Source organism: Coturnix japonica, chromosome 12 (assembly GCF_054131305.1).
Source record: "Coturnix japonica strain WE chromosome 12, WE-NBRP24, whole genome shotgun sequence".
Lineage (NCBI taxonomy): Eukaryota > Metazoa > Chordata > Aves > Galliformes > Phasianidae > Coturnix > Coturnix japonica.
The window spans coordinates 19,798,678-19,825,971 of NC_140674.1; the positions used below are offsets into that span (position 1 = coordinate 19,798,678).

Consider the following 27,294-nt stretch of genomic DNA (forward strand, 5'->3'; position numbering starts at 1 on the left):
ATCAAAAAAATCCACTCATGTTTCCACTGGCTCTCAACACAAATTGCCTGTCAGGGTAAAACCTTGAAAACTGTGCTGTAACCTGTGAAACTGTGGGCAAACAGATTATATGGCTGAGATAAGCTGTGTAACTTTTTAGTGCCTCCTAGCTTAAATGCATGTGGGACAAACGCAGACTCTCTAAGTGGAGTATAATTCAGAGCGCTCGTATTTCTAACAGATAGTGGTTTGAACTAATTAAAGCTTGGTTTGGATCGTAAACAGGGTGCATTTGCCAGACACGACAGCTTTTCTCCAAAGACTGTTTTTATCCCCATCCATTACAAGTAAGAGTTTGGCCACTGATACCGGAATGGCTAGACTCGGAGCAAACAAACTGAAAGACATGATGGATTAAAACACGATTATCCCGTCACTCATTGTAGACATCCTTGGGGGCACGGAGGCTGCGGGGAGCATCCAGCCAGCCTTGGCATCACAGATACCCATTGCTTTATCCACCGACCCCCCCTCCAGCATCAAGGAGTGGTCTCTCCCCACACTGTTGTCACCCCCCCCCCCCTCCGCCTCCTGGTGACGTTGCGCGTCTCTGCTGCCACGGGAACGGCTGTGGCGTCGCCGCCGTGGAAGCGCAGAGCGGGGTCGTTGGGATCGTTAAGGCAGGTGCCGGGGGTCCCATCTCGTGCCGAGACCCCGATGTAAAACCCGCGTTCGTGGCCGTTCGATGCAGGTTGTGGTGCTTGTTGTAGTCGCTCTTTGAATTCTATGCGTTTATTAATGTGTGAAAGCTGTAGGGCTGCAGCCTGCTCCCGTTAAACTCGTGTGGTTTGAAACTAACTGCATTCGTTTCATCCATTCCTTGTTATGCTGCACAGACTACAGCCGTTTCACCCGTTTTGAAGCCATTAAGCTTATCCTTCAATTGATGAGGAAGAAATTCCAGCCGGTTGTGGAGTTCTGATCCTTCCATAGCGCTGTTTGTCCATTCACAGCACAGAGGAACATTCCAGAACAGGGCAGTGTGGATGCTGGAGGTGTGCAGGAGCAGGCAGAGGGTAAGGGGGTAATTAATGCCTCTGATACTGACTTGCTTTACTCTTTGCCTCACTGAGAGGAGTGTCTTATGCATATAGGGGATCTATGGGAAAAAAAAAGGGGGATGCTCATTTTACTTTATTATTTTAATTATATCTTTACCCCTGTTTTGAGAGTAGGGAGTAACTATCTGCTCTGCAAGTTACATTTCCATTGTGAAACGGTTTGGGTAGGATGCATTTTATATAGTATTAAGCTTCTTTCTTTGAACTTCAGGGAATTGCCCAAATGAAATAGGAAAGTCAATCTTTTCCCTGGTATTGTGAACATAGTAACAAGCTTTTCTTTCAGCTAAATATAGTCTAGAGTTGTTTTAGGTTTTTAGTGATGCTTCATATAAAGCACTTCCACTCTGCCTTTGTCTTTCCACGCATTGGTACTTCTTGGCTTTCTAAACATATTTTTTACTGTTTTAATTTCAGTCAAATTAACATTTCATAAGGTTTCTCACTCCAGATGACACAAATTCTCTCTCTTTTATTTTTAAGAGCAGACAATACTGGGAATCATGAACAGCAAAAATTTTGTGATACTCCCAGGTTCAAAAAGTGGAACCTCTGTGAGATTAAAAGCAAAGTAAGTGCATTTTATCTGACTGTGATAGACATGTTGTATCAGCATTTTTATTAAGCTGTCATGAACTATTAGGTGAAACAAATTATTTGTGCACAAACAGGGTTTTAATGATATTTTAAACATCATTAAAACGTATGTTTGATCACACAGCCTTCACAAACTTCACTTATGTGTGTTTTTCTTCTAGTATTTTCCCTATGCTTTTACTCTCTAGCCTTTCTTCGTTCTTTGACTTCAAATTACTTTCATGTCTTATGACTCTGTGTAACTAACTGTATGGGAGCTCACAGCTTGAACCTCTGATTAATCAACTGAGGCAAGTGTTGGGTCAGCTGTGGGAGCACAGGTGAGTTCTAGCTGTGTTCCCAGAAGGGGTGGACTTCGACTCTACCCCCTCTAAGACCTCATTTAAGGGCTGACCACCACTGAGGCAGCATCTCTTGGAGATTGTTCCCCAGTGGAGACTGCCTCAGCTATCCAGTCCAGGCATTGACATTGATGAGTTTTCTTTACTTGTAACCTTTGACTATTTATCACCATCCTCTGTTACCACCTTTACACTAACATATACATATTTGTGAACAAATGGTAATAAAGCATTCACTGGGACAGTTTATTGCAATATAATTAAGCAACAAACCTTTCTGAACTCGGACACAGCTGGATTAGTTTTAGAATAGCAAAATAAGCTTATACTTGGGCAGCCATATCACGTCAAAAACAAACAATGTCAAGAAACCTTAAATTAACAACATAAATCTTTATGTTTTCTTCTGATCAAAGGCCTCACAAATCTTATGAGATTAAAAACCTGCAGTTTACTGAGGAGACTGGAATCTGCATCCTCAGAATACTTCTTCTAGTAAAGCCCACTGTGATAGGACAGTCTTGAGTGCAAGGAAGTTGTTCTTGACCTGCAGTTAATTTTGCAGAGCTGTCTTCAGTCTTACTGGTAGACAGAAGGGTACCCTGCCTTTAATGGCAATTATTTTCAATTTTATCTATTTATTTATTTATTTTGTCTTGCTGCTTTAATGTCTTTCAGCTGTCTCAGTGCATTTTATGCAGTTCCTGTTGTATATTTTACTGCTTTAACCTTTCTAGATCTGTCAGAGAAATGCGGCTGGAAAAAGTGCGGCTGGAAATGGAAAACAAAGAGGTGGAGAAGAAATTACGACAATTGCAGTCCAACATGAGCAGAGAAAAAGAGGAGAGAAAGTAGGTGAAATTTCTGAGGGCAGACCTTGCAGTCAATTAATTAACATACCACAGTCCATACTAATAGCAGTATGAACAGAAATGATGAAAAGTCAATGGCAGTAAGAAAAAACATAGTGAAACATTCAGTGTGCTCTTGACCTTTTCTTTTGGGGAACCTGTTGCTGCTGTTCTCAGCTGGTCCTCAGAGAGAGTTTTCCCTTTCCTTTTCCATCTTCCTTCTTGATTTGTTTTATTTTTCCTCTTTAAAGTGATCTGTTCTGTTGGAGTTACATGTTTAGTAAGCTCTTGCCTTGGTTCATAGGAAATCAAGTGCTTATCATTGGAAGTCTGGACAAGCGGGACCAACCCAAGCCCGATTTTGGTCACAAAACAAAGGAAAAAACAGTAAGGTAATATGCTACCAGGGTATGTACAGATAAAGCTATTTAAAATGAAAGATTTCTCAGCTCAGCAGAGAAGGATCTGGGGGTCCTGATGGATGAGAAACTTAACACGAGCCAGCAGTGTGCTCTTGCAGCTTGGAAAGCAAATGGTATCCTGGGCTCCATCAGGAGAGGGGTGGCCAGCAGGGATAGGGAGCTGATTGTCCCTCTCTACTCTGCTCTTGTGAGGCCCCATCTCAATACTCATACTCCATCTGGAGTACTGTGTTCAGGTATGGAGCCCTCAGTACAAGAAAAACAGTGGAAAAGAGAGGATCAGAGTGAGAGTTTTCTTTAACCCACTTCTTTCTTCCTCCCCTTGCCTGAGTCAAGAGGTTTGGATTTGTTACTACTTGAAAGACTTACCATTTCTCACCTCTCACTGCCACTCCCCTCAACAAACCTTATGTGTGGATGGCAGTGTGGATTTTAAGCCTGTTCAGTAGACTGCATTGGTTGAATTTTCAATTGCAGTCAGTATGGTTATGAAGGTTCTACAGGTTTGTGTGCATTCTTGCTATGTGCCTGCTGTCTGCGTATTCATTTTCATTAGCATCGTAAGGTTCCTTTTAATATTCATACCATAATACATTAGTATGTAAATATGTGTGTAAATACTTTTTCACACAGGTTTCTTCAGGAAAAGTGAAGTTGCAGCTACTGAAAGAACCTCTTCAAGGTAAGAGTTTATTATCTTAATTAAAACCCCATAAACTTCTGGAAGAGTGTCAGGTTCTTGAAAGTTGTTGTAATTAAACAATAAAGAGGAAATCAGGGATTGTGGTAGCAGATTATTTGATTTTATTTTCCCCCAGTGCCGGAGAAAGGACCATTTAAGCATGAAATGCCAGATTATGGAGCTCATGAAAAATCTGAAGCAGAGAAGATAGTTTCCCATCGTCCACGTGCTAAGAATGCAGGCCTGGTAAGTGGACTGTATCAACAGAATATGTGTACATAGAAGCTTTGAAACAGTATCTAGGTGTGATTATATGGTATAGTATGTAGCAACAGTGTGTGGTGACAGGATTTCAACTGGCATAGATCCCTTCGGTGAGCTCCAGAGGTGGAGATAAATGTGTACTCTGAAAACACCAGTTTAAACCTGAAGGTTAGTTATTGTCTTATGCTAGCTTTTCTGTGCCATGCTCCTGTATTATAGTCAATAGGAGCGTGTTCCCTCTGCCTCCTGTTTGGAGAGGAAGGGGGAATATATTTTAATAATGCCTTTGCCACTGGGAAATGATCATGTCAAGGAACTGAACTGAGCTTTCAGCCTTAGCTTTTCTGGCAAATTCAAGGTTTTTATACATGTTTTGCAATTATTATTATTGTTTTTCAGTTGCTGGGAATAGTAAGTCGTTTAGGGAGATGCTTGCTTCACTGAGATGGTCCCCGTGAGATGCCAAGTTAAAACTATTAGGTACAAAGCAATGTACAAACAGAAATATATATATGTACACACACACATATGTATGAGACATTTTTGAACTGAGTTTAAATAATCTGACTTTAACTGGAATGGAATTTTTATTGCAATAAGGTTTTTCTACCTGTTTGCACAAATTTGTTGGTAATGTTCTACACGATTACATCCCCTTCAATTCTATGATTGCTTCCAGTGATAACGACTTAAGTAAAGGAAGGCTTTAAATGATGATCCAGGAGTGGCAAAGATAAATAGCTCTCTTATCAGGTCTTTAACAGGGAGCCTCCTCAGGCTGTGCTTTCATTCACTGGCCCAGCTGTGCATGTGGCTGAGGGAGACTTGAGATTGCTGTGATGGAAGCAAGCTGTATAGTTGCAGGTGAATAGCGCATATTCAAGTCTGTGCATATTTTGTACTTCTAAGTACTTCGGCACTTAAATGCTTTGATAAGCAGGATGCGTTGATAACTGTGTTCTTTCTGAACTCAGGCTTGCTGGCTAAGTAACAGTAGAAACAGTCACTGTGAATGATGAGTTGATTTGCGTGCGTCTTTTAGCAAGGGCAAGCAGGAAACCTACCTTCCAAAACTCCTCTGAAGATCACCTGGCATCAGAACCACCTGTGTTTTGCTTCCCTTAGTGCTCAGCTAAGAATTAATTCATTCTCCACCTGTACAATGGGAGCTCCGTCTGTGCTCTGACACTGGTTGTTCCCTGACACACCGCCAGGGGGCGCTGGGGCTCCACGTCGCCGGGCCGGCGTTCATCGGCTGCTGCTCTGCGAGCCTTTGTGACTATGGGTTATTGGATTCTTTTGTTAACACTCTTGCTTTCTGTTGATTTTTAACATTAGCGTGTGTTTGTCACCATCTCTCTGCTTTCTGTGTGGTTCTTTAGTGACGTTTGGAGGGAAGTTTATTCATAAAGAGAGAAAGGTTTCATAATGTTTCATAAACAGGCAGAAGCTGGTACACGTGCTGGAAAACTGCAAGTTGTCGATCGCTTCAGATTGACTTCATCGACGAATGAAAGAAAAATTAATCATGAGGAGAAGGTGAACAGCAAGCATGGGGTCACTGCAAATAAGTCGCCATCCCCACCAGCATCAGCGGGCACTGCTGAGGTATTGTGAAGTTCAAAGCCAAAATCCTTCTAAACGTTAGTGATACATTCAGTTGAGTGACCTGAGGTCCCCTTCATTTTGCTCTTGACAGAGCACTTCACTTTATCTGTGGGCACGATCACTTAACAATTGAGTGGGTTTGATTACCAGGGCAGCACAGAAAACTGGGTTCTGCATTTCCGTAGCTGAGAGTAAAAATGTTGTTGCTATTATGTATGTAACCAGGAAGAGGATTATCATCAGAAGTGCTGTATTAATGATGCTTTGGAACTGATTTAGGAGCTCTCTTCAGAATCAGACGGGACAGGCCTTGGCAATCAGGACAAAGGGATATTACTAAATGGTGTATTTAATGAGGAAGAATCTGCAAAGTCTTTTCAGGAAGCTTTGATTCAATGGAGAAACGGTAATCATGATCACAGACAAGAACGGCATGCTGGTGAGTTCTACCTCTACAATTTCTTTGTTATTGTTTGAATTGCATTCTAAGAACATTAGCAGCCATTTGGATAAGTTAGCAGCTATTTTAGGTAGCAAGCATAGGTATTCTGCTAGAATAATAAACGTTTATCCTTTCCTCTACATTCTACTGTAAATTAGCAACAACCTATGAAGTTTTATGGCTACCCCCACTGCTGAAAGTATTGTGCAATGATCGGTTTTAAGATCTCATGCACCCTACTGAGATTACTTTAAAATTTACTTCTAGTTATTTCTAGAAGAGAAGCTTCTATTACTAGAAGAGCAGCTAAGTAACCATTGGATGTATGAACCTATCTAAGCCTTTATAAAACCAGCCTTTTCTACAAGTTCGGACAGCACAAATTCATCCTGGCCGAATCCAGTAAATGGAAACAAGTTGTAAATTATGCTTCAAATAACTCATATCTCCCTTTATCTTTTCATCTAATAGGATTATCCTGACATTCTAAATGTTAGAATTATGTATGCAAAGGCTTAGCTGAGCATAGACTAAATAGAATCTAAATAGCATGCTTATAAATGTGAATATCTGCATTTGTGTTGTTGTTTTTTACTAATAGAATCTGTGGGAAATCAAGAAGTGCAGACCAGTCTTTCTGTAATGAAAGAATGCGTCCAAATTGAGTTCAAGGAGAGTGGCCTGAGCTACATGGAGAAACTCATGCTTAAGAAATACAGAAGGTATTGTTGCAGTCACTAGCGTAAGTAAGACTGAACAAAACTCTGCTTTTTAGCAGCAATAAATTGTGATGCAGGTAAGCTAAAACTTTTTTACAGCCTGATTATTATTATTATTATTATTATTTTTGGTGGCAGTTGTTTGCTTTTCCTTTTTATCTTTTATATTAGGACATCTGTTGATGAGTATAAACCAACTGCATTACACAAAGCTGTGACTGGAGAAGAGAAAGGAGATCCTGGTGATGCAGATGATTTAACAGGTGCAATAGATTTGTTATTGGCACTAATTATTATGTATTTGGGAGTCAGATTTTTTTTTTTTCTATGGCAGTTTCTGCCTGAAAAAAGTAACTATAACCCAGAAAGTAACAATAGTTTGTGTTTATAGAAATATATCATGAACATTAAAAAAAAAAACAAACCCATCATATTAATTATTTTTTGTAGTTGAAGAGGTGAGGAGATACTGGACTTCTGTTTTTAGAGAGGAAGTACCCAAGAGTGTTGCAGAAAGTGTGGAGCCTGCTCTGAAAATGGAGTTTCTTGATGATGTGAGTATATGCTGAAGAACTTCATAAACCTTCACAGTCATCTTATATGGTTTAAGTATTGACCTGTTTAAATCTGAACTAGCAGCGATGTAGTACTTTATAATTAAAATCTGTATTTATTTGATCTTCTGATTATCTTCATAAAAATATGGGAATTTTAGCTTTCCCTTCACAGTAGTTTTCTCCTATGGTGTCCATGGACCCTCAATGTATGGGATTTACACAGAGACTGAGTCTGCAGGCTTTTTGTCACTTGAGTTCGTGGTCTTTGTACTTATTCTATTGCTGAATATTTGTGCTTGTTTGGTTTTTTTTAATTAGTCTTATGATGTGGAGTTGGAAGAATCGTGTAACTTCTTGGTGTTGGAAGCTGAGGCTACAGGAGTGAATAACCAGAGAAATACTGAACCGTCTGCAGTTGCAGACCAGAAGAACATGTTACTGGACCTATTCCCAAAAGAGACTGCAGCCATAATGAGGAAGTCATCTTGTCACTCAGCTTTCATGGCTGACACTAAGAATCCCTTACCTTCTCCTCCTGATGGAAACCTTGTTTCCTCTAAAGAAATTTTGCGTGGTAAATCTTCACATGCTTTTTGGTGTTGTTGTTGTTTATGTAAGCTTTATATACTGTTTCATCGTTCTTGTGATAATCAGCTATTGATAATAGTATTTTTTTTTTAATTAACCATTTGTTGAGCTATGCAAATGCCATGAACGCAACTTGCATGGTAGGTATGCTCATGTCTGTGAGCTTTTATATGAGCTGTAGCTACTCTAATGTGAGTTGTAGACTGAAAAGAAATCCATTGTTAAGCAGAATGTGATGTTACAAATCTGTTTCAATGTACAGTATCAGATTTAAAATGTGGCACATGGTTTTTATCCTTGCTCATTGCAGGAGGCCTGGAACTGAATGATCTTTAAAGATCCCTTACAACTCAAACAATTCCATGATTCTTTTCATGTAGGAAAAAATGATTTTATATTGAAAAGCTTAAGGAAAGCATAAATTATAATATTTTCTGTGTGAAAGGTAGGCTTTGGTGTGTAAGTGTTCCAGTGCCTGTTGCATTCATTGTAGTCACGATGAATTCGTATGCACCAGAGTGGTTCTCAGGTTTTTATTCTGTGTCTTAAATACAGAATAGGTCACTTAATCTGTTAGTCTGTAAGGATATTTTGTTTCTTAACCTTGCAAGTACCAAATGTTTGCTTCAGCACCTAAAGTGTATTCTTTTTGTACTTGGTTCAAGAAACTTCTTGAGTACTCAAATGCAAGGGGTCTGAGAGCTGACTAATGAGCTGCAGTTTATACTTGTTTTATACTAAGTACAGAAAACTTAATAGATTTAACACAGCGTGATATGAAGAAATGCAGCAAGTATAGTAACAGCAAATAGGCATTACCACAAACTCAACAAAGATTTTCCTTTAATCCTTAATTTCAGGAGATGGGAATTGGGTTACTGAAACAAGCCTAAGTGAACATGCTGATGAGTCTGTAGTTCAGGCTGTCTTAAAAAGTCAAATGAGTGGATCTACAAGTGGTCTCAAGACTCGTAGAATTTCTCCTCTGGTAACAGGCAGGTCATACTCAGGTAAGAATGATAGTTTTGAGATCCTAATTTAATAGGTTATTTTGCCTAGTATTTATTTTCAAGCATGTTTGTAACCTTGTTTCTTTAAAGCAGAGAATCTGTTTTAGAGATCTATTTGCTGTAGGTCCCTTGTTTCTGTGTTGAAATATGTGGAACTAGGAAATGGTTTTGGTTTGTTTTTTGTTCCAAATACAGAGTAAAAACAGAAGAAACAACCAACCATCAAAACATTAATATTAAATGCTTTTGGAATTTTGATAGGTATTTAAATGACAGTAATAGTTTCAGCTGCTTATAGAAGGACAATCAATAACCAACACTTACACAGCTTTTTTTTTGTTCTTTTACAAATGTTCCTGACAGCTTGGATTGATTTAGATGAGCAGAATATATGCAGTCTTTCAGTCAGGATGCCTTATTGCATCTGGAAGGCATAGAGTTGAAGATTTGTCTGTATGAGTAGTAATTGTTTGTAGTGTTTGTCTTAATAATTTATTATAACTAATCCATTTGGATCATCTTAAATGATATAATCTGTAGTTTAAATTACATTATTTGAAACTGTACTATCTTTATGAAATCTTAAGTTTGCTACAATTTGTGACCTCGTGTGATTTCAGGGAATGATTCTACCAGACCTAGGTCAATGGATGCGCTACAACGTAACCAGGCCATAAATAGTGCCAAAGACACTCGTCCAAGACCAAAGAGTTCACCTATGCATACATTTAAAGCTGATACTGAGACATCAAGGCACAAGTATGTTGATGTACTTAAACAAGATGAGCATTCTTGGGAAGATATTGCTGACCAAGAAGCCTTACTCTGTCTGGAAAGAGAGTTACAAACTTATACAGGTAAGTGGTAATATTGCCCCTTAGAGGTAATGTAATGAAAGCATGTTGCTACTTCCTTATTATTTTTGCCTTAATATCAGTTAGATCTAATAATGTTGAACTAATTAACACTTTCAGATAATGATTTACTTTCAAACAAGTATCCTTTCCTTTAGTATGTATCCTTACCTTCAAAATGGATGCCTTAAGTGTTGTAGAAGCTGGGTTTGTGATACAAGGCTAGCAGGAAAGGGAAATAGTGTGCTTGCATGTGTGTTACCTAACAACTATAGACTGTGGCACTAGCTGATTTTTCTCTCTAGATTAGTGATTGTTGGTATATCCATTACTGTTTTCATTACAGTCATAATGTATTTGAGGGTTTCTAATGGCATCCTTCATCAGCGAAAAATTTTTAAGCACTTAAAGAGTTTCACATTATCAACAAAAGTATTAAAACTGAGAGTGTAAATAATGTGGGATTTTCTTTGTTTTATTAGTTACTGAAATAACTGCAAATGTTTCAGATCCTCAAGAAAAACTTTACACCCTAACTTCTGAAGGTGGAACCTCCTCCAGCAGATGCTCAAGAAGGATAGATGGAAATGCTACAGACTGCCATAAAAACCTAAATCTGAAAGACCATAACAGAACTGATATGCTTGGGTAAGCTAAATTCCTCGAGTATGTTTTTATGGTACTGTAAAATTTTAATATGCCAAACATCTTCCTAGAACTGAAAAACAGTCTTAACTTTCTAATTATACTTTTTATACCTATTAATGTCAGCATGACCTATTTTGTATCTTGTGGGTTTTTTTTAAGTCAGTATTTGCATCCTCAGATCAAAAATAAAGCAACATATATTTTGAGACCCCAAATTAGAAAAGCTGAGGTTTAAAAACCATAAACAAATAGATCATGTTAACATGCAGCACTGAGATTTATCGGTCAGCTGAGCTCTCTGCTTGAAAGATTCCTTTAAAACAGTAGTGAGCAAGTGAGTCAATAACATTTAACTAATTAGATGTATCATTTACAATTCTTTGGAGACTGAAGAGGTACTTAGAAAAAAGGATATTCCCCAAAGTTCTGTTCTGCCATTGTTTTCTTATTATGATCTTGTAGCAAATAATACTGAGGCACTGTATATTATGTGAATATAGCTGATCTCATCTTCTTGTGTTGATAATACTGAAATTACAGCTCAGAATAAATCTATATGATATTTACAGATGGTACCATTGCTATCAATGAGGCTCACTTTCCTAGCTCTACTATTCTGGAGTGTGAGATTCCTCCACTAAGGAATAACAGTGACAAGGTTGTTAACCTCCTTCTTCAGAATAAAATGCGATATAAGCTGAGGGGCTAAAACTGGATAGAGTAGGTTTTGGTGTATATAAAATATACAGTAAAAGCTATTTTCATACCTTTATTCCTGTGTGAGAACACATGTCCTTGAGGCTTTGCCTTGAGTAGCTATTGGAACTTGAACTGCTGAAAATTACTGTGTGGTATTTGTTTTAAGGGCCTGTGATGAAGACCAAACAGACAATGAGGAAGAAGTTTTGGAGGATAAACGGCAGGTTCTCGCATTACAGTAAAAGTGAAGAATTTAATGACTTTCTATCTTTGTGTATTGTACAAAACATGCAGATGAAGAGTCATTCTTGAGTGCTGCTGATATTATTTATTAAGGATTACTAAGTAAATCTACGAATAATAATAATAAAAAAACCTTAAGAACAATGTGACTTGGATTCTTTTTCTTACTGTGGAGAAGTAACAGAATAAAAGAAAACCTAAAAATCCTGTTGGGTTATTTCCTGCATTCTCAGACACAACAGCCTGTTTCAGCTTTCTTTAAGGAGGGGTGGTGTTTTTTGTTAGTTTGTTTCCATGTATGAAATGTGGTTAAAGCTTTTGTGTTTTTTCCACTGTGGTTTTTATGATGATTTTGAAAATACCTTGTAGTGGTTTAAGTGGGGAGTCTGTATGGAATGTGATTCAGAGATCCGCACTATGTGTTTTTGGTTGTTATTAACCATTTGATTTCTTCAGTGAAGGGACTGTGTGTCTGTATCGATCATTACTCATCACAGCAACAGTGATTACGTGATCAGTAAATCATGTAACCTAATATTAGATCTCTTTTAATGAAGATTGTGATTTTTTATCACTACATTAACATATGTAGGTAGCTTGACTAAGTTTGTTCTGTTCATAGCATCAAATGTTTAAGGGAGACTTTGAGTGCTGAAGACCTTGTGGGTGTGTGTTTAGAGGTGGCAAATGATCTGCTTTAATATAACAGAAGAAACACTCCAATACATGAGGTAGGTTTGGACAGTTGAACGCACACTGGTGTTTTCCTTAATGCTATAGAACTTCAGTGTGGTGTGCATTTATTTTCTGTCTCCCCCTCAGTTGTGCACTGAACACTATATCAGTTTCTTTTACAGGAAGAAGTATTTCCTAGCTCATAAAGACTAGAGTGACTGGGCTGAACAGACCATTGATTTGACTTCCTGCTATGTTTCTCGTCTTTAAGGTGAGGGCATATTTGTTCACTTTAGTTTTCTTTACAAAGTTTACCGTATATCGATGTTTTATTATGGTAGTTCTTTGCCAGGAGCTCTAATAAAATCAGAAAGCAGGTTTTCTGCTTTGTTGATTAGGTCTGCTCATCTTTTCTGAGTGTGACCTCTTATTTCTTTTTGAGTTACTTTTCTGCATGTTCCTGTTCTGCTCATTTCCCTTGAATACAGTGGCTGACTTCTTTCATGCTGTTCCAAGCTCTTTTAACTAGGAAGCCAGTTAAGCATGTTCTACTGTATTTGTGTACCTCAGCAGTCAGATTTTAATCCTTTGTGACTGTAAGAAATAAGTAGAAAGACAGTGTGTTTTAACATCTGGATTTACCAGCTGTGCCATCACATTCCTTTTATCTGAAAGAAATGGCTACGATAATATGGCTAATGAACTTTGGACTAAAACTTACTTCAAAATGATAGTCGTCTTTCAGGTTGGTTATGCTTTAAACATATCACAGTTTTGTAATTCTAGCTTTATATCTTTGTCTTTATATGTTTGGTTTTTTTCCAAGACCTATTGGTAAGATTGATAGACTAACTAGATGATCAAAAAGAGCACCTGAACTGTATGAAGTGACTTTTAGTTAAATGTGTGATTTTACACAACACAAATCTTACAAATTGCTGCAGCAGTTTGGGTTTTGTAATCTGTTTTGAAGCGGTCAATACTTTATATATAAAGTTGTTTTCACACTCTTGAACGCATCAGTGCATCTCCATTGACAGCAGTTTTGTTTACAAGTGTTTGCAGGCTCTCCCTAGAACACTTCTTCAGCTCTCTTTGCAGAGCACTGTGAATTGTATGCTTGATGTTCACTTCAGTGGTCAGATGGGGAGTGCTCCATGTCAGTGTCTGTGCTCAAGGGCTCAACAAGTGCTTGAAGAGAAGCAGGAAGGGAACTGCTCATATCCTGATGTGTGCTATTGCTACCTTAATTTGAAATAAGGTTCTGAACAGCATAACCTTTCCTCTTGATTATCTCCATTCTGAAGCTGATGCTTCATTTTAATTTGAAATCTATTGTCTTGTAATGTGAAAATCTCTACTTTTGTAAATTGCTCATAATTTACAAGTCAGTTAAATGCTGTTATATGAACAACAACTGAGGATTTGTGCCTGAAAGTATCACTGCATGAAGTGGGCTATTTAAAGTGAAATCCATTTGCTTTAGATGAAAGTGAAATACTTTGTATTTGAATGACCTGTCAAAGTGTCAACTGAGTTGTCAGCCAAACGTGGCAGCTGTTCCAGTTTTAGGTTCAATTTATATAAAGGATAAGGGAGGAATGTTGTAGTTTTGTTTTGTGTGAAAGTATCTTTGTACTGTAAATGACTTTTTAGTAATTGGTAGTAAATGGCTGAACTTTTATTTAGGTTTCTGAAGAAACTCTGATTTCAAAATGTAAAGAAATCTGTATCTTCTGTACACTTTTAAAGGCCTAGATCCATTTCATCCTACTTTCTTCTGTGCTTTCTTTTGTGGTTCTTCAGCTGCTTCTATTTTCTTTCACTCCAGGCGTGTTAATCAAAATGCAACATATTGCAGAGTAAAATAAGTAAAGGTCTTTGTGTAAACCTTGTACTTGGTCCTTGAACTTTGCATCTTGTTCTTATTCTTCCTTTTATTTCTTCCATCCTACATTATTGCTGGTAATCAACAAGTGGAGGCAGGGGAGAGAAGAGAGTAGGAAAAGATATTTGCTGGGACTGTGGATTTGGACTTTAATGGAAAGTCTGCTATTTTGCTTGTGTGCTACAGGAAGAGACTGCTCAAATTTCTCTTCTCTCAGGACTCTGCTAATGAAGTATCCTGGTCTCTCTCTCTCTCCATTCACACTGAAGCCAAGGAAAGGCTCTGGTTTTTGTTGTTCTTTGTAGCCAGTCAGTGTTGTGGCCTCTGTTTCTCAGTAGACTCTCTGGCTCCAGCCTTTGTTTTGTTCGTCAGTGTTTCTCTTTGCTTGGCAGCCCTCAGCAGAGATGTTGCTTGTACCATTTAAATGCTACAGGCAGGCAACTAGTTACTAGGCTTAAAAATAATAGATTGCTATTTTTTTTTTTTGTGTATATGACAATTGATTAACTAAAAGTACCACAAGATGCACACCATCTGGCTCTTCCAGTACAAATTTGAACTTCAAAGGATGTGAAGATTTTCCTCAAATGAGGACATTTTACTTAGCTTAGTTCATTAGCAATATAGCATCAAATAAACAAAATCCAATTAAAATCAGTATGGGTTCAGATATATATATATATTTCTAGAAGATGAAGAGCATAGGCTAAAGGAGATGAGAGATTAAAAGTAGATTTAGTGGCATAAGTGCATATGGTATATTTACATGGCTATAGAGATAAGGCATTGTTTCATGTTTTGATAAGGGGGATCTAGGACTAATGTACTAAGATTGCTAGCTGGAAGGTTGAGCACACATAAACACATTGCTGCTCTTGTGTTTGTATGTTTTCAGTATGTGCACAGAAGTAGTTTAAATGATCTGAAAAAGGCAAAGAATTCCTTGTGGAGTTTGTGGAATATATACCAGCTTTGGTGTTCTGTGGTTATTTGTTTTTGTTTATTTTTTGTCATATTCTATTACATACTAACCTCATTTAACCCATCCAGAATTGTGGTTTAAAAGATATATCTTGTAGTAAAAGAGATACCTCGTGTCTGTACTTAAATTTTTCTAAGTAATTACAGTGCAAGTTGTGAGCCTTCTGTAGGGTTTGCTGTGCAGGGTTGAACTTTCTAGCCCAGCTCTGTCCTCTTTAGCAATCCTCATGTTTTGAAACAAATCAATAAACTGAGCATTAACAAATCGCCAGGACTGGATTGTTTTCAACCAATACTTCTAAGGGAATTAAAATGTGAAAATATCAGACTATGCAACAAATGTGGTCTGGAGTAAGAAGACAAATAAGTGACAATTCATTGATACAAAAAGGGTCTGATATTCTCATTAAATTTGCCTTTGGAAGCATACAAAAATGATTGGATGACAGAGTAAACTGAACACTGATAAACAAAGTACTGTCTGTGGGTGGGAAAGTACCTTAGAGGAATGGGAAAGGTTTGCATTTGCTACCTGGGCAATAATCATTGTATTTTCTTGACAGTGTTAGCTGAGTGTATGTCAGGCTACTGTGTCTGTAACTCGTGTAGATGTTTTATATGATAGTGTTCAGTATAGTTGGCACTGCAGATGTAGCGATAGCTGTGTTTGAAATTCAGAGTATGCCAGGCATGCTGACTTGATATATCCACAGCCCAAAGCCTGCAAAATGAAGAGCAAAAGGAAGGAAATAAAAGTAAGTTTAAACTTCATCTTACAACAACAGAGACCTGAGAATGGAATTATGTAAGTTGTGTTGCATAACCTTCTGAATTGTGGTAAATAGACCCGTGTGTAGCATCTTTTTTCTCATGAAAGAGCTATGTGAGGCATGTGGGAAAAAGTTGTTTTATTGTTGCTGCGTGATACTGCTTGGAAATGCTGTACAGTCTTTATTTTGGCTGCAGAGAAGGATTAGGAAAGGATAAAAACTAACATCCACCCCTTTACCAATATGAGATGTATGGAAGAAAATTAAAGCAGTCAGTAAAGATAACAGGGGCAGCAATACTCTTATCAAAGTTGAGCCCAAAGTAGGGCTTTCAAGCTCTGCTATTTGATCCAAAATCAGTCACAACACTTCAGATACTTGAAACAAGTGGAGCATCCACTGGCAGAGGCAATATTGCCTGATGTGTGATGGACACCTAGTGACATAAGTACCTCGAAATCTTTGACCGCATCCTTGACCCATACCTTTATTTCACTGTGATGCAGCACTTTGTGAATACTGAGATACAGCTGCATTGAGCTATATAGACATACAGCCAGATGGATCCTGCAGGGCATTTAGATGTGAGGGAGATACTGGACAGAAGTGCTAGGCAGCTGCAGAAGGAAGAGCTGTTTCATTCTTTGCCACATCAAGGACTCTAAGAGCTGCCTTTGCTGCCTTAGGAAATGCAGAGTAAATCAGAACAATGAGTTTTGGTAAGAGCCATCACTCTGTGGAATCCTCACAGCTTACTTCATCCAAAAACAAAAGTTTATCTGACTTGATATTTATTTTTGCTTTCCTTGTCTGAGAGAATTATTAAAATGAATTATATTTAGTGACAAGCTTTGGGATGCTTAAGGCAACTCTCCAGTTTTTAATATTTAGTTGCAGTGTGTCTGTAATATGTAAAAGGACTCCTTTCTTTCCAAACTGTGATTGTTTTATGCACTTGCTGATTCCAGAAATAACTCTGCATTTGCTGAGTTACCTCCACTGATAGTGATGTTATTTGGTTTCAGTTCACCCTTGCTGCAGTCTGTTGTTATTGCTTAAGGGCTTGAAGGAGATGATTACTTAAGTCAGGGAACAGTTTAACATAGGTAGAATCTGAGTGGGTTTCTAAGAAAGGAGATAACAGAGTCAGTTATAACACTTGCTGCACACAGCAAAAAGTTCTTGCCTGTCCTTTGCAGGCCATGTCTGCCTATAAAATAAATAAATGAAATTTCACATGCATCGTGTTCCTTTATTCCAACTTTTTGATTTTGTTTTGGGAGAGAGGGAGGTAGAAGTAATCCTCATCTTTTTTGGAGATAGCTGTGTCATCTTTGTTGCTTTCTCATTTATCATTTGCTTTGGAAAGGAGAACATCTGTGAGTCTAGATTAATGTTTAAGGACAGGGAGTAATAAAACAGTGTTTTATTAACATTAACTCCTTTGTGACAATGTGTGCTTACTTAGAGACCCACAAGGAATTCTACAGAGGCCTTCTGCTTTCAGCCTGAAACAGTCACAGTGCTAAGACCAGTGTCAAGCACTGCTGATAGTTCTTATGGTCTGCTCAGTGTAATGGAAGTAGCTACTCTTTGCAAATAAACATCATCTCCAGAATTGAACAAATACATGTCTTAACTTGGACAGGCACAACTGAAAGTCAAGTTAATTCAGTAAATTCCAATGTTAACATTTTAATTGGAGGGAATAGGACTAGTTAGGTTAAATGAATAGGAGTGAATTATGGCAACTGCAAGATCTGCTTGTTGTTCTATTTAGCTTCAAGCTGGCATGTCTAGGTCTTTGCTCTTGATTATATCCAGATGTCGAAGAGAGAAAAGAAATCCTAATGGATTCACAAGCAGAGAAACTGTCTATCAGCTGGGAAGAAAAGTATCTTATGTCTATTGTCTGAGGCTGTTGGAAGAAATCAATGAAAAGTAGGTTCTTAGGTTAAACCTCTGGAATGTGGTCACCCACTATAATCTTGTAATGAAAAACTCTGAGCCTGTATAATAGTAATAGTCTCGTGCGGGTAATCATTCTGTTCTGCTGAGGCTGGATGTTGCTGAAATATTTTCTGCACGCTTATTGCAGAATTTATGAGAATGTTCAGAATGCTAAACTTTTCTCCCGGAAAGCTCACTAAACCCTTGGTACTGAAGTTTCTCCTGGTGAAACAGATGCTAATATTTAAGAGATACTAATTGCAGTTTTATATTGGGAAATGAAGGCTTTTCTTAATTGATTCAGATTTTCCACCAAATCCTTTGAAGAGGACCCCTCTTCATACAGGTCTTTGATGTCGTGCAGCTACTTAACTCTTCATTAACCATAAAAACCAAGAAAAGTTAAGACCTGTTGGAAAGAAGAAAGGAAGATGTTGTGTTGTCGGATGCATGAAGCCTGGGGGAAAGGAGGTAGCTGCTGCATGCCTCAGGATTTCTGTAGGTCAGGGAAGTAAAATTAGTATTTAAGGTGTCAGGCCCTGAGAGTCCAAAAATATGATATAAAATGAACTTGGATGAGTACTGAAAGTAGTTTCTAATGATTAAGACAACATTGTCCTCAGAAGATGTAATATAATTAAAGCATAAAGAGTTTCTAAAGAAAATGAGGAGTGGGGAAAAAGGAATATTTCTTTCCTCCACAAAAACAAAATATTCATTACATTTTCAAGGGAAAGTAGATTGTACAACACCATTGCAACAATATGGGGTCAATAGAAAGTTCCAGAGATGATGATGCTTGTAAATTCAGCAGTGCTATGGGAAAGAAAGTGCTGATCTTTTGAAAACTGTTAAAATTAATGCTTCTGAATAAGTGCTAGCAAAACACATTCAGCAATTTAAATAACCAACTTTGCTTGGAAACTTGCTATTAGCGTGATTTTGTGATATGAGTCTAGTGCAAACACTTATAAATTGGGTCCTAAGAGATTTGCATACAGCATTCAAGAGCTTCTCACTGGGTTTAAAACAATCCATGTTGCAGAGATGTGCAACATGTTTAGGCAGCTCTTAGGAATTGTTTCTATGCTGATTCCTTCCCAAGTCCTCTGTTTTAAGTATTCTTTTCTCTGTAGGTGTCACTATAGCATAGCAGACAGAAAACACTTCCCTTAATAAAAATGTAGAAGAACATAGGCAGATCAGAAGCAAGCTGTAATCTGGTTTATTGTGCCATGGTTGTCATATCAACACAGAGGTTTCCCAGCAACTAACAGAATAAATTGTTTTATAGATTTATTTACTTATCCTTTCTAACAATGAATCTGATGCAAGAGATATTTTTTCCCCTTACAATTATGTGCCAATTAAGAAAGCCTTCTCAAATCATTTACGCTTTGTCTTCATGTTAATACTGACAGTTAAAACGGATCTTGTTAATCTAATTGAAGCTGATAGAATTAATGAAGGCTTTGCCCTCACAAAATAGTTATGTTATGAAACTTTTCATTTTGCTGAGAGGGGAAGGAAAAAAAACACTAGGATTTATGAATTTGATGTTATTTTAGAACCTTCAACATGTAGAATTTATTTGCCTCCTATTAGTGTGTCTTCTCTGTTTCTTAGAGTATCTGCATGCTCCTTTTCTGAAAGAACTGTTGAATCAGGGCTAACTGTTACGAAGAATGATTAAAGGAAGCAGGTACCTGTGCATCAGGAGCATCCTGTGGAATGTCAGAAACCTAGGTCTAACACATGCTTTGACTTAGGTATGAATACGCATCTCCAAAGGAATGGCTGGCGGTCTGGTGGTTAGGACCCAGCTGTGGAGGGAGTGCTGGAAGCTGTAGCTGTACTCCTAGCATTCTAAAAGAATTCTACCTATGGGTTATTTTTTTTCTTAATCATCTGTATGTGCAGGAATGAGAGCAGATCTCAGGTCACTGTTCCTCTGGCATAGTGTCAGAATCACAAGGCTAAGCAGCACCATGAATTTTATACTATTTTCTTGTGGCTCACTGATTTGGCATGGTTTTGCCAAAATGTTTGCCAGTTTCTTTGTTGCTTTACATAGCCTGGTGCTCATTTGGGTATTGCATCCAGCAGTGAGTGATTTGGTGCTGAATCTTCTCTGGAGAAAGGTTGTATTGACCTGTTTTCACTTCCCTGGAGGGCTGTTCTAATTTTTAAGCTATTATCTAATAAAGTAGAAGAGAGACTCTGGCTATCATTTAAAACCAATAAAGTTGATCTTGTCTATTAGTTGTACTTCGAACATGCTTAATAGTTTAGAGTCTCAAGGGTGTTCAGAGCCCGTGTACTTAATTACAGGCTTGAGGTTTATGTGTCTGGCTCATAAGGGCTGGATCCTTCTAGATGCAGCTTTAAAAGCTTTCAGGCAATAGGGGAGATCTGATGAATTTCTCACCTAGGCAACCAGTACGAATTCCGTTGTGGGGGTTTTTTGGATGAAGTTTTGACTTTGGCTCTAAAAAATCCTTAAGAAGCATTTGGGTACTTGCCGTTGTGTGTATACCTAATGGTTCAAATTGCTAGAGATACTGAAGTGTCACGCTACCATGTGGTTTTTATTTAAGAGCTGAAAGCCTGGTTCTGGTCCTTAGAGAAATAGATGTTAAAATAAATAAATAAATGATTTACTGCAAGCAGACTGCCTTGGATTTCTACTCTGCTCACATTTCTATGTAATTTATACCACACCTCTGCATAAACTCTCCCTCTGCTTCCTTGGAGAATAGAGCACTTGAAGTTAATTAAGTAGAGAGGCTATATGAAACCCAGAAGAAAGTAGAACAACACTGATTGTCTGGCAGTAGGAGATCATCTCAAGCAGGCTTTTGGGCACTTATTAGGAAACTGGGAAATTACATGCTAAGAACTGGGGGGTTGTGTATGTTGTGCAGTATCTAAGGAAAGGTCTTCGCTCCCGGGAAAGGAAAAAGAAAAGGTGTTTAGCAAAAAAGTCAAAGGAAATGTAATCTGGTTAATAGAAATGCGTGTACTAAATTGTATGGGGCATAAAAACAGAGCTTTTATTTGCTTAGGACAAAATCTTCTAAGTGCATTGGCACTGAGTCTGCTGGGTTATGCTGGTTTGAAATGGGCTGTTTTCACAAAGTGGTGTGATGTAGTCCTTCTTGGGATTGGAGATCTCTGTGTTTCCCTGAAGAGTTGCCTCCCAACCTTTCTGAAGCTGTTGTGATCTACTGTTATTGAGGGAAATGGAATTAGGACAATCATTTTGTACTCATTTAGTTAACATGCTGATAGGCTGGAAAGGGCAGGCCTGTTTCACTACAGACAGCTTTTCTGCAGTTCTGTGTGTTCCTTTGCAGTACACTGAGAATATGATGCAAGTTGTAACCATGAGCTGATCCAGAAAGTGGTACCATGATAAACCTGATCTCTTTTATTTTAAGGAAACTTGTTTATTACCAGCTTATATGGTGACTTGCTCTAGCTCTTGGTACTCTGTGGCAGCTTAGCACTAAATGAAACTTTTCTTCATGGAAAGTTGGCTGAACTTGTTTGGTATCATCATCATTATCACTCCATTACCAAGAGTAAAATAATGATAAAACCTGTGCAATTCATTTATCTGATTTATATTATGCACGCTCTTTGGAGCTCCAAATGCTTGTTTCCTTCTTGTGTCTCTTCAGTCTCGAGCATTGCTATTGTAATTAATTGATTCACAGGATATGCCAATTTTGTCATTCAGCTTTTCTCACTTCTGAAACCTGTTCCCTGTATTTTATATATATATATATATATTTCAGTTTAATCTTTAGCATCTTTTGATCTTGGTCACTATATTGCATAGTAGTAACATTCCAGGATATCCTCTGTAAGTAACCTTTGTTCTTAAGAAACAAGCCCTAGAATATAAATGGCTATAAATCAGTGGATATAAGTAATCTCTGTAGTAGCAGAGGACTGAAGATGTTGAGGTCAAAGTACTAGTTGTTAGTTTTATACAAGTCCTGATCATTTCATGGAACCAAGATATATGTCTGTGCAATTCAGCTCAGCATCTCCTTCTGGGAGTTGTATGATTACTTTACTCTAAAGTGTAATTTTTGAAGAATGTATTTGATAGATGTGAATGTTTTTGAAGGACTAATACATAGCATTAATATTTACTGAAGTTGTTTAGCTGCTTATTTTGTGTTAAAGCTTCACTATCTGTGAATGTCTTTATAATAAATAGTATGTGAAGGAAGCATGTTTCTGAGAGTCTGTTCAACTTAGCCAAAAGCAATGGAGTCATTTATTGTTGGCAAAGACTCCTTCATCTCTCTTTGTCCCACTAAGACTGTAAATCACTTGTGTGGTAAATTCATTTATCAAGAATACAAGAATAGAATCTGTTGTTCCATTAGCTGGGAAAAAATTATCAGGCTATTAGTTCTCATGCTGCAGGATAGAGATAGATCATGAGATAGGAAGAAAAATCACAGAACCTATAGTAACCAGATTTGATTGATTCAGTGATTTATCTATCTAGATATTTATTGATAATTTTATTTTGTTGGATGCATGTGATGTGCACAGCACTGGCCAGCAGGTTAAGCTACTATGCACTTCTAGAACCCTCACTCTCTTGGGCTCCTTCATCAGTCTTTGATTCCACCCTCATTGTTCTTACCCTGTCCTCCACCAGATATAAAGAAAGAAATTGAACAGGAGGATTGATGAAAAAGAATGAAACTGTACGCAATACATTGAAATTGCATGCAGGATTCTATTCAGCACTCAATTTATTATATTTATTATTTGGTGGAAAAATCAAATGCAGTAGTCTTAAAGGAAGGATTTTGTTACACAGGTTGTAGAATATTAATATAGTATCGCAAGAAGAGAAGGAACTAAAAAATAGGAGAGGAAAGAAATGAATAATTTATGAGAAAACACTTTCTTCGTCTCATTAAAATGGTCTGACAGTCATGGAAACCTAAGACTTTTCTTGTTCAAGATGAAAGTAGAACAGATGCAAATGAACTTCTAAAAAACAAATCAAATGAAACTTTCTCCCCCATATCTTTTGAAAGTGGGAAAAAATAGTATTCAGTAGATATTTCATTTTTAATTTCTTACTGTTTTCTATAACGGCATTTAAATTTTCATGCATAGATTACTGTGTAGCTAAGGCTGATGGTTAGGAAAGTGACCTCACTCCTTTCCATTCCCAGTGACAGGTATGTGAGTAATCACAAAGAAATAAAGTTGTTTCTTTTTTCCCCTCTTCAATGTGTGACCTGGGAAGATTATGGGAAGAGAGATGGTTTGACTCTCAGCTGCTCTTTATGTAGAAAGAGTTAATTTCTTATTTTTTTTTTCCTGCACATTTTTTAGATCTTATAAAAGTTTGGAATAAAACCAGTTTTAAACCTTACTTTTCAGAGTCTTTTTTTTTCCTTCAAAAATTGGAAGTGTCAGTGGTAATTCTTTTTGGATGGAAGGCATTTAAAGGATAAAGAGACGTAAAAGGAATGCTTTGTTAACTTCCAATTTCACAATTGTAAGTCTACTGCCTTAGGTTAAATTCGTTAAATGCTGAGTTATGGATTATTTTTTTTTCTCCCTCTGTAGTCAGCCATCCCAATTATTTCAGCTGGAGTCCTTGGGATAGAAAACTTGTTACTACTTTCGTGTCTGAGCCTTGACTTAGTCTGCTGTCAGAACAATGTAGTGCATCACACCACCATCTAGTGTTAGCTGGGTGAACTTATGGGTCACCTATAGATAAATTATGTACAGCTTTTGCAGAATTTTTGAGCAGAAAAAGTATTTAGTAAGAAACAGCATTAACCACATTATCTTATGTACTCTTTTAGGTTTGGAAAGCCAATGCAACATGTTTTAAAAGAGACCAAAGCCTGAAGAGCCTGGAGTGCAATTAAGGTAGATGAGGATCTTTTTTCCACTTTATCAGATTTTTGATGGATGTTTGTCATATGTAGGATTGTTTTTTTTAGTTCTTCAAATGTTCCATGCAGGTGTTTCTGATAGGGATATAAACTAGCAGTTTTAATCTCCTGTTAGCATACTTACTTATCTGTCTGAAATGCATATAAAATGCTGTGATAAAACGTTAATAAGGGCTGCCAGCCCAAAATAATGTTAATTGATGCTGGTGAATACTGATGTTGATACAGATGATAGGGAAATCATACTTAGCAGTGGGGTAGGTCATGCATGTATGCACAAACACGCATGCACAGTCAACCTGGAGCTATTTGCACACCTAGAAACGCATGGCCCATTTGATCCTATTGTTCTCAGAGATAAAGGAACATACATCAATTCTGCCTGTTTAGACGGCACCTTCAAAACAGATTACACAGCAACAAGGGTTTAATATGTGACAATGCATAATGTGTTACAGGGCCCTCAGATCCAGCTTCGACTGGCAGTCTGCTCAGTGAGATTAAAACTTGTCCAAAAACGGGGCTATGGCTGCCTGTGTGAATGCTGTGACTGTGATTTGTTTTTCAGCAGCATGCTTAGGCAAACCAGCTGTCTAATCTTGGCTCTGTCATGTGGCATACGACACCGTGGCGTGTTGATTTCACACCTTTCACGTGTTACTAACAGGATACAACGTGTTTTTATGTACTTTTGTTTTCTTATCGCTCGTGTCTTTAACTTGCAATAGAAAGGCTCCTTTAAGAGAAAAGATTTCTTTTGCTTCTTTAATAGTAAAGGATAAATGATTGAAAGCTAAATCCAACTCTGCTGTTCAAAGTAAGCTGAAAACAAAGGAACACACACACACACACACACACACACACACAAAGCCATTCAGCTACTCTATTTGTTTATCCATGAACACAGTCTATTTTTATCTTTAACAATGTTACTTACATTCATCTTTTCACAGTTGAAAGTCCTCTGGGTAATGCCTTGCATCCAACCAAACTTATGAGATACAGGTTTTTCATTGAAAACAGTGGATTATACTTGTAAAGGTGCCCTTATCTGAAGAACTTATTTCCAAATTGAGTGGTTGTAAATTGTTCTTCAGGCTTGCTCCAAACTTGCTGTGATATCATCTATACATTTTAAGTCTTCTGTGCTTCTTTGTAAAGTTTTCCATGGGTTTACCAAACATTTTTTTTTTTTTGCAGTGTTATAACCATTCACCAAAAATTCAAGTTCAAATCAAATACAGAGTTCCTACTCTGGAACCTCATGGGTCACTGGAAGGCTCTGTCATGATAAGAAATTTTTCTTGTACAAAATGGTAAAAATCACCTAGTTGGGAAAGTTCAGAATTCAGACCATTTCTTCTAAGAAAGATGATTGTAACTTTTACTGTCTCATTTCTGGAGGGCATGGAAGAACTCCTGGGCTGCAAGCAGTGCAGAACTCAAATTTCTAATGATTTTATGTTCTCTAAATAGAAGTGGGACACCTCGTTAAGGAAGAAGAGGCAGTTAAGGAATAAGAAGCAGTTCTGAGAGGTGCTTGTTGTGGTAACAGGTCTTTCCAAGGATCTCTTTCTGAGGCTATGTGCTTTGGTGCTTTGCTGGAGTGCTCTCATGATCCTCCAGGCTCTGGTTTAAACCATGCTGTGGCAACTTTCTCTTTGCTTTGTTATTGGTATTATTTCACATCTCTACAGCAAAACCTGTAATGTAGAACTTTACATGGCCTTCCTTAATCTTTCCTCACTGCCAACAGCAACAAGAGAGGTCAATCTCTCTGTCCTTTTGCAGCTGGGAACTGACTCAGCTTTTGCATTTCCTGATGACAGACTGATAAAAGCAGCATAAATCACCCTGTTGAGAACTGTGTGTAAATACATCTTGATAAACACAGGAGATTTGGGAAGGCTCAAAGCTAGACATCCCAGACCTCCCAGGAGTCCTATACTGACTCTCCATGTAAACAATTGCTAAAAATGGCTGGTTTTTTTACCACCTGGCTATTTTACTTTTGCTCTGATTTTTCTTGGTTTTGGTGTATTGGGCAGCATTGCAAAATGTGTTGTGCACCATGTGGAATTATGCACATTTGTAAGAATCAAATGTCTCAGGTCAGACCTCTTTAGGAAGACAAAAGCATACTTCTCTTTTCACACTGTTTAGAGTTCTGCTGTGTCTAGGCAAAGCCATGAAGCTAGCAGGGATTTTTTTATCTACTTCTTGCCTTCCCTCAGATGAATGGAGGATATTGCTTTTAGTCACTGACAGTGTATGCACTCATATAAGACCTTGGCTAACTTTCCTTTTTCTTGGCTGCAGCTCAAACCCTTGAACTTCTGATAGTATTTTACCTTGCTGGATCTGTTTCAAAATTCAAATGCAGAGTATGTCAGCTTTCCCACAGGAGCAGGCTGCAAATGCAGAATGTGCTCAGAAGATGGTTTACCTTCTGCCCTAATTATTTTCCTCCTAGAGATGCTTGTTATCTGAGCAATAATGTAAATGACAAATGAGCATCTGACCAGTAAAAACAGTTGAAGGGAAACAGTCAAAACAAATAGGCTGGGACTGAACTCTCTTGGCCTCCAGAAATTAGCAAGTAAAAAGAATGGTTTAGTTGAGAAGATGAATGTGACTGTGTGCCCAGTTTGTGGAAATAAAGGAGGGCTTATGTCCACCACTCTGGTATCAGTGTTTGCTGAGTGAGAGTCTATGTATTTATCTCATTGGAGAAAGCCCATGTAATAATGTCAGGCTGGGGTAGGTAGCTCGGGTTTAACTCAATTGTGCTTTCTCCAGTCTCCTTTTTGCTGCTCTTGCAGTATTTTTTAGGCTCCCAACTAAATTAGTCACAAGGGCTGCTTCATTAATAAGTGTCTTTGTTCATTCAGCTGCTTTGTTGGCTATACACAAAGGTGACTTCATCTACAGTTTCTGAAAAGGTCTTTGGAAGAGTCTTTGTAGATTTTTGTACCTCTCTCTTTGGCCAAAGGAGCTTGGAGTGCAGTTGTTTGATATCAGTTTGTTTATATGGTCCAATATGTTTGAAGTGGAGAGTTTGTGGTGTGTGTCTGTGGGCATAGCACAGAGCTGAATATTGAATCATGGTTTTTATCTTCCCCTATGGACTTCCCAAGAGAAGCAGAGCTTCAATTCTCCCTGAACTGAGACAGTTTATATAGAAGTTCGTGTGCCACACTAAAACTAGAGAGTTAGAAGGAAACTGATAAAAGAATTAGCACATTTTTCTCTGGCAACACCTGGGTTGATAGTGCTGAAGAATTTAGGTTAATAACCTCTGCCTGCTGTTACCCAGTTTTAATCCAACCTGTGTTGAGTGGATACACTGCTGAGCTGCACAGTTCCTTCTTCAGGCACCAAAACAGGTTAAGAAACCCTAAGAACATTCTGCTGGAAGTATTAGGCCACCCTTATTGATATGCTTTGCCTAATT

General features: G+C 37.9%; 1 protein-coding gene across 20 annotated transcripts in view; it reads left to right on the forward strand.

Annotated features, from left to right (window-relative positions):
- The first annotated feature begins 575 nt into the window (after nt 1-575).
- The window catches only part of ZBBX (zinc finger B-box domain containing), a 47,107-nt gene continuing 20,388 nt past the window's right edge, over nt 576-27,294 (forward strand). For 10 of the 20 annotated variants that reach the window (XR_014933408.1, XR_014933406.1, XR_014933409.1 and 7 more), the window contains exons 1-19: nt 576-736; nt 876-1,055; nt 1,589-1,671; nt 2,776-2,889; nt 3,194-3,281; nt 3,945-3,993; nt 4,130-4,239; nt 5,701-5,865; nt 6,145-6,304; nt 6,909-7,029; nt 7,198-7,289; nt 7,477-7,580; nt 7,902-8,157; nt 9,032-9,181; nt 9,802-10,038; nt 10,545-10,683; nt 12,248-12,356; nt 12,483-12,571; nt 23,748-23,814. Coding sequence is in view for 3 of the 20 variants with exons in the window: in XM_015872061.3 (XP_015727547.2) it covers nt 1,026-1,055; nt 1,589-1,671; nt 2,776-2,889; nt 3,194-3,281; nt 3,945-3,993; nt 4,130-4,239; nt 5,701-5,865; nt 6,145-6,304; nt 6,909-7,029; nt 7,198-7,289; nt 7,477-7,580; nt 7,902-8,157; nt 9,032-9,181; nt 9,802-10,038; nt 10,545-10,683; nt 11,549-11,624 (1,974 nt within the window). In the remaining 17 variants the exon portion in view is untranslated. Of the gene's footprint in view, nt 737-875; nt 1,056-1,583; nt 1,672-2,775; nt 2,890-3,193; nt 3,282-3,944; nt 3,994-4,129; nt 4,240-5,700; nt 5,866-6,144; nt 6,305-6,908; nt 7,030-7,197; nt 7,290-7,476; nt 7,581-7,901; nt 8,158-9,031; nt 9,182-9,801; nt 10,039-10,544; nt 10,684-11,548; nt 11,770-12,247; nt 12,357-12,470; nt 12,572-23,747; nt 23,815-27,294 lie in introns of those variants that run through there. The other 10 variants (XR_014933420.1, XR_014933407.1, XR_014933418.1 and 7 more) reach the window with 10 other exon arrangements.